A 7,993-nucleotide genomic window follows, 5' to 3' on the forward strand; every position below is an offset into this window, starting at 1 on the left:
AGTTTCTGAATACAGTAAAATAATTATGTTAATTTTCTGATGATTGTTAATCAAGTAAATTATAGTATTATCTTACCATCCTCATATTCAATAATTTCATTGTACAATGCAGGTGCCATGGCAATATACTGTCCTGGAAAATATGGGTTAAAGTACAAGTCTTCTTTTTCATCGCAGCCACCAGGAGGGTCTACGTACCCGGTAAGAATTGAAAACACATAGTCCTAGGATTGCAAAGTAAAGAGAGCTTGGTTTAAAATTATAAAACGTAAATTGAATCAAATTAATTTAAATCAGTGTGATCACACTTTGTTAAGGAGTTTGAAGAATGTATACTATACCTAGGGAATTTTAGAATATGCTTAAAAGTCAAGTAATATTAATATTTCTTAATGACTAAAATTTATGTTAATTTGTGCATGACCCCACAAACTGTATAGCTATCATGCCTACATGTGTAGAGAGGTTGTCCATCTGTCTCTGTCTGAGGTCTTCAAGTTATGCACTAGATAACTATTATTATATATAAAGTGATTATGAACAATAATTACCTCCCCTCCATGCCTTGCTGATGTGATGAGACTTAAGTCTGGCGGATATGCACCTAACAAATAGAAACCAAACAAGAGCTAAGGTGTCAATAATTTTATGTACTGTAGCACCCAAATGCAGAAAACGAAAACAACGTGATTTAAACAACTCCGATAAAAATATGCAGGTATCAAGAAACCTATGGTAAATAACATCAAAGAGCAAATCAATGTAGATATTATGTTTATTGATGATTCTATATATAGCATTAATTATGACCCCTGGGTCGCTGTAAATGTACATTGTCTGAAAAGCCTAACACAAGAACTGTGCTCAGCACCGTCCCCAAATTTGCTTGTACTTACTTATGTTTAGTTTTAAGCACTAAAAATACCATCATGACAATTGTTTCATCAAGATTTTGTTCCAGACATGAATATAGCTTTGAAAAAGAGCTGCCATTTTCATTGCTTTTTGGATAACACATCAAGTAAAGTGCGAAGATTCAAACAACCAAGCAAACCAGTGTCCCCAAAGGGTCCACTCCTTTAAAACACTTGTTACAAAGGGTTTCATTAAGGTTTCACACAGGAGGTCATCAAAGTTTTGAGGTTGGGCCTTTAGTCATTTTCGGCAAAAGAAAAAAGGTAAAGATGTGAAAACAACAAAGTCATGTTAATAATTAAACTGATAAATTTGCCTAGAGCCTTGTCCTAAATGAGCCTCCTGTATTGTTGAAAGAAACAAAATCAAAAACAAAACACTGACATCTTCTTACCAGCATTGGCAACCCTTGCAGCCTGTTCATTGGGGTATGGCTTAGGAAAATGATCTGACAACTTTAAAATGTTCATAAAATGCAATCAGTAATTCAAAGGAATGATACACAAGAATACTAATGTCAGAAAGGTGAAAAGAAATTATTTAATTTTCCAGCTTTCCCTTTCAATGGGCAAGCTGTAGCCAGGATGTACAAGTCTGACAGTCATTTTCACTAGCCCAAAAAAAATCCTTGTAAGCACAATAATAATTTCCTTCAAAAATTCCCCCAAAAACTTTCACTTGCCCGTCAGGCAAGTGAATGATAAAATCCACAAACCCTGGGCTATTGGGCAAGCATTTCTTTGCACACTGTATGTGTGGAGAAAATTTAAAAGCAAAGGTATACATCTACCTAATGTTTCACTAAACTTCCTCCCAAAAGAGTGACACTTACACATTTTACTCATCAATGGGGTGCAAACTAAGGTTAACAACCCCTCCCTCCTAAGTCAGTGACATTTAAAGATTTTACTATGTCTAAGGCCACAAGATTTTACTTGACAATGAGGGCCGGTTCATGGCTGTACTGGTGTTATTATAATCATCTATAATTTATATTATAATTGTTACTATCCTCCCTGCTAATTAAGGGTGTGTTCGGTTGACCCTACTCTGGAATAAGAATACGTGGAATGATATGTCTGGCATTTTGAAGCAACAAAGATAATAAAAATATGTTTAAAATAAAATTTTAGTAGGTCTTTGACAATTTTTATTTGAATCTCTGTATAAAAGTGAAGGATTTCTATTAAATTCTATTCCATGTATTCCTATTCTGGAATATGGTCACTTGAGCGCACCTAAATGAGAAAAGCAGATTCCAATCAGCCGACATAAAATAACTTAAGATATTAGATGCACATGTTTTCCCTTAGTTCTTCTCCCCAACTTCAACAACAGTCCTATCTCGGACTACAAACAATTAACGTCACAAAATGTCCCCAAATGCAAAATTAATGTGTCCTCAAAACAAAGAATTTGTAACCACTATTTTTGTTGGACAAATGACACCAAATTCAACAGGGCTTGAAATTGCGACCAATACAGTCGCAATTGCAACTGAAATTTTCCCCTTTGCGATTAAAACATCTGGAGAAGTTGCAATTTTGTGACTTGCTTTCACTTTCGCTCTTTCAAAACGAAAGGATTAACAGTTGCCACTTTGCTCCTACTTTTGCTAAAATAAATAAAGAAATTTCTCGCTGTGAATTTTCTTTCAATCTGAAGATAGCATAATTGTAGCACAGTTTAGCTGCGATGTAACCTGCACAACTCCATTCCTTCGAGCATTCGCCATTTTCAGTGGTTTCCTTACACACAAGTATTGCAGGCTCATATTTTGTTTGCTAAACTGCTGATAACACAATGCAGCGTGACGATTTTGTGCCTAAAACTTGCGAAATTCTGACTGAATTTTAGTATCTTGTCGCAAAGTTGCGAGTGGATTTTTTCGTTAATTTCAAGCCCCGTTCAATAAAACAGAATAACTGTCTAATAGCTGTTGATGGTCCTCACCTTTCCTGGTCTGGTGAACATGTTTCCATCGTCATCTGGCCCATCTTCAATCTGAGCCTGTCAGTGAAAAAAACACATTTAACACTATCACATGACAATACACAACTCCACAATGAATGCTTTATAACAGCCTGTACATTTCTGAGAGTTTGACAGGAACAGATCTGTCAACAGCCTGATACTTTGCCAGGAATTCCAAGGAGATAAAATCAATGATACACCAGACCAGGTTTCTCAGGATTTTGAATTGAGTTACATGTAAGTGATGGCAGATTAAGTACACAAAATTCCAATGAAAATTAACAATCACCCTTCCCAAATTATTGCTCGTAGTTTCAGGTATTGAGTGCTTGGTAAACTTAGTTTTGAAATAAAAAAGGAATAATATAGAGCTTTGACTGAAGAACAGCCATAATTACAGCTAAAATTTATGTACTGCACATACATAATTATGACAAATAAACTATTAAATTTCCATTTCTTCATTGATTTTCACAACTAAACAACAAAAGAACATTCTGAAAATTGTTTTTACATCTGCAGCAATAGCCTTCATTTCATCCTCTGAGTAAGCTACATTAACAAGATGGCGATAGGCCAACTGGTCCATGGAATGGCAAGCAGCACAAACTTGTCTGTAGACTTCATAGCCTCGGCGAATGCTACAAAATGAACAGAGAAACTGTGAGCTACTGACGGAAAACAGTGGAAATCTGTACCCATTCACTGGGCTTCTGATAGGATGCAAAAAAAAATTTAAAGATTATGCGGAAATGTTTGGCCATATGATGTATAAACATACGTTGATTATGCGGAAAACAATTACACCACTGAGATTATGCAGAAATTTAGACAATTTATAAAACTGATAATTAGGATTTATGGTAAATCAGGACTCAAAACTGTGACCGATACAGTCACATTTGTGACTAAATGTTTTCCCTTTGTGATTAAAATATATGAGTCGCCAATTTGCGACCAGCTTTCACTGTTGAAATAAAAGGGTTAGCAGTTGGCATTTTGGCATAACTTTTGCTAAAATAAATAAAGTGATAAAAAATTATTTCACCGTTGAAATAAAAGGGTTAGCAGTTGGCATTTTGGTGCAACTTTTGCTAAAATAAATAAAGTGATAAAAAATTATTTTGTTTCTTGTCTTGAATTTTGTTTCAATTTGGAGGTATGGAGCAAAATTGTAATATGGTTGGACCACGATCCATTCCCATCATTGACCATTTTCAGGGAATTTTTACACTTAACAAATCGAGTGAGTGCAAGTGAGTCCACAACAAATTTGACCACTGCGAGGACAAATATCGTTGTTGATAAGAGTACAGACAAAGCTGAACCACTTTCTATTTGTTTTTTACCATAATATTCAACACCGAAAAAAGCTTTTATTTCAAGAGTGTGACCAACCTCATGACACGAAGAAAGAGCAAGCACTGTCTATAATTTTCTCCCAATTATGATTGGTTTATTCCCCAAAATAGGCGTTCCTGATTGGCTATTACATTGCGTGACAAATTGACGCAAGCATGGCGCTTACAGCGTTCTCTAGACTCTTATTGACAACCAAAAATTAGCCACTCAGATTGCGAGATGACAAGCAATTATGGTAAAAATATGTATTGCAGGTTCCTATTATCCCTACGATTACAAATGATACAATTTAGTTTGCAACTATAACTTGCATCTAAACTTTTATATATCTTGTCGCAAAATTGCGACCGGATGTTTTTTTAATTTCAACCCCGGGGTAGTTGTAATTATAACAGAGGTTCTAGTGTCCAGGCTCATTGCCAAAAAATGTGTGGAAACTCCTTACGACCATTCATTTTGATCTTGCAAACAAAATGGCGTGTTTTCGTTAATCGATCTTCATTTTCATGTTTTGGAAAATAAGCGTTTCAAAACAGTCAATCTCTTTAGCTTTTATGTTTGTGAGGATGGTACCGGTAGGTAGCTGCTTTATCCCTAACATCAGGCATTTTTTCTGTTTATGCGGAAAATATCGTAATTATGCGGAGGGTGCAGATTTTAGGGAATTATGGGGATCTGCATCGCCACATCCTGTCAGATGCCATGCATTCACCTTGAGCAATACATCATGTCCTTGCAACCAAGGATGAAAGTTTAGCGTTTATCAGAGTGCAGGTAACAAACAAATTGTAAAAACAACGTTTTAAGAAACTACTTACGCCACATGATCCAGCGAACTAAATGGGCCCTTATGCGTCCAGGGAAAATGCGGAGGATGAAGTTCAAGGTCTGCAGCCTTTACACTTGGCTGGAGCAAATAACCAGTGGCAAGTCCTCCCGCAGCAAGAGTACCAAGAGCAAACCACAGCTGAAAAATATGATTCACTTTCACTACAGGTCTACAGATTTTTTTCAACAATGTGACAACATACATTGTGTATTACTGCTTTCTCTCTTGCGTTCAGGCATGAGTTCAGTCTAATTTTTTTTGGGTTGCGCAGTCGTAAGTCTGCGATTACGGATTACAAGCCTTGCTTCACAAACATTGACTTCGTTCATTGACTAAGTATCAAATGTTATGTTCCAGCAGAATGATACATGTACTTTGTTCCCTGGCAACAAGAAAGAGTTAGAGATGACTTTAACATAGTAATTCAGTCAAAACACAAACTTTCAAGCATCAGAGCAAATTAAGCTCTTGGATAAGTTCTCAAATTGTGACAAACTTTCCCTCAAGACAAAAACTAATTATAGGCATTTACAATAGATATAAAAGATAATAATTATTGTATTATTCCTTTTTCTCTCAGATTTCATACTGCTGCCCTCCTTTGTTGTATTTTACACAACACTATTACTTACATTTAAACACCACAAAAAGAAGCAAGCAAGTGAAAAAGCAACTCAAGGTAAAGCACATGGCAGTGCCCCTGCTAACCTTCCAGGAAACACCCGCAAATACCCCAGGCAAAACTGCTGCATTGGCTTGGTTTGCCTAAAAATAATTTTTATTTAGCCTCATTTAAATTTTCATTCCCTTAATTGATTTCACAAAAAAAGGGCCCCCTCCCCCCCCCCCCAAAAAAAAAACCACAACAACAATTACAAGAAATTTGCACACAAAGAAACCAAAACCAGCAGAGATTTTGGTGGCTTGCAACAATAACAACAATATTATTCAACTGTACATGTATATCACTGTTATGGTGGTAGTGGTAGAGAGACAATTCATCTGCAAAGTACATGTCTCTATTATACTGTACATCCACTTCTCATCTTAAGCCCTGGCCAAACGAGAGTGAGAGTTGACAGTTGACGAGAGATGAAACTCTTGAGAGCTCATGACAGTGATGAAACAAGAATGAGAGTTAACAAGAGTTTGTTAAGAGTTTCACCTGCAAACAAAAGAAAGAGCCTGGGAACCACCCGCGAAACCCCTCTCTGCCGCAAAACTCTTGCTAAAACTCTCCTGTGTAGCCAAACAAGACAAAACTCTTGCCAACTCTCATGAAAAATTTGCGCAAGTTCAAATTAAATGTGAGCTCTCGAGAGTGGATGAGAGTAGCATTGAATGAATCGGAGTTCCTGGCCAAACGAGAGTGACCCACTCTCATTAACTCTCGCTCATGTTTGGCCGGGGCTTTAGATTTATTTCTTAATATCAACTTACACTTCTGTTACTTCTCACTCCTTCCACAGTCGTGGTAGCAGCTAATATGGATTGTATCTATATTTGAATAGTACCAACATAAAAACTGACTAATGAAGATACATGTACTAAGGCCATGCTATTCACATTAGTGATCATCATGTGAAAAAGTGCCACATGCAGGGGGAAGGGGGGGAAAGGGGTAAAAGAAATAAAGAGCAGGAACAGGAGCTTGACAAGATGTCCTATAATTTTTATCCAAAGACCATATACTGCCCTCAATGCAGTCACAATATTATTCAAAAGTGATAAGAAAGCCTGAGAGTGGGATTTTAACTACATGTAAGTAGAAAGAAATTTGTTTGACTTGCATCAATAGTAGTTGGCAAAGATAACATATTTCCCAATTTCACTGACCGTATTAATTAAAGAAATGACTGGTACAAATGCAATAAACATATGTAAATGACAAGGTAGTTCATTTAAGAAGAATGGTTGTGTAGTACCCATCAAAAAATTAAATGATATGAATTAATGTTATACAAGGAGAGAAGGGTTGGCACAGCAGTGGGAGCACTCCCCTTCACCCCCCTCCCCCCCCCCCCCCTCCGTACCCCAGGCACTCCCCTTCTATCAGTATCATGTGGTTGAGTTTGTTGGTCCTCTGCTCTGTTCTGAGAGGTGTTCTGTGGGTACTCTGGTGTCCCCTTCTCATCAACTAACCAATGCTTTCATTAGATTTTTATTAGATTTAGCATGTTAAAATAGGTCTAAATACTTTTCAAAAAAAATCCAGGTCTGAAATCTGAATCGTTGATTTGATTACAGTCTCCCCAACGAGTCGCGCGCTCGTGCACAACTTGAAAAGTCCGAGACTTCAATGATGTGATAACTTCATAAAACTAAGCTTTAAAATTCCAATATCGAGATTAAATGAGCTAAAAACAGTCAAATGCTTGTAATATGGAAAAAACCGCAGCTAAAGAGACAAACAAGTCAGCAACAAACAAATACAAAAGCTGTGAAGAAAATCTGCCTTACAACCAAAATTTCACCCCCAAGAAATCTAGCTAGCCGACGGTGGGTGTACATCTGGCCCCAGTTGTTCAAAAGGTGGATAACGCGATCCACCGGATAAATCACTATCCATTGTATAGCGCAATTGGTTTTGCTATGACTTATCCACCGGATACTGATTTATCCGCCGAATAGCGCAGTCCTTCGTTTGAACAACTGGGGCCAGTATTAATTTCAAGACGTGAGCTTACATCAATCACGAAGAGTTAATTAAACATTCTTGCAGTGAAGCAAGTGTTCATGCAAAACTTTTTCAAAGTTACACGTTCAACAAGATCTCAACCCTAAATACATAAAATAGCTTTTTACCTTCAACACATCCTGCAATCGCTTTGAAATATCCCGAAGCCGGTAGGACCTGTACGCCATTTTACACAATTTATGCCAGTGCGCATGTCCTGCCTAAAAACACTGCAG

General features: G+C 37.0%; 1 protein-coding gene across 1 annotated transcript in view; it reads right to left on the bottom strand.

Annotated features, from left to right (window-relative positions):
* The window catches only part of LOC138010768 (cytochrome c1, heme protein, mitochondrial-like), a 12,495-nt gene extending 4,518 nt beyond the window's left edge, over positions 1–7,977 (bottom strand). The window contains exons 1-8 of the mRNA XM_068857776.1: positions 7,886–7,977; positions 6,521–6,577; positions 5,070–5,218; positions 3,404–3,530; positions 2,869–2,925; positions 1,310–1,370; positions 552–604; positions 77–224 (exon numbers count right to left, since the gene is read on the bottom strand). Coding sequence (XP_068713877.1) covers positions 77–224; positions 552–604; positions 1,310–1,370; positions 2,869–2,925; positions 3,404–3,530; positions 5,070–5,218; positions 6,521–6,577; positions 7,886–7,945 — 712 coding nt within the window. The 5' untranslated portion in view covers positions 7,946–7,977. The remainder of the gene's footprint in view (positions 1–76; positions 225–551; positions 605–1,309; positions 1,371–2,868; positions 2,926–3,403; positions 3,531–5,069; positions 5,219–6,520; positions 6,578–7,885) is intronic.
* Between the last annotated feature and the right edge of the window lie 16 nt (positions 7,978–7,993).

Source organism: Montipora foliosa, chromosome 1, assembly GCF_036669935.1.
Source record: "Montipora foliosa isolate CH-2021 chromosome 1, ASM3666993v2, whole genome shotgun sequence".
NCBI lineage: Eukaryota > Metazoa > Cnidaria > Anthozoa > Scleractinia > Acroporidae > Montipora > Montipora foliosa.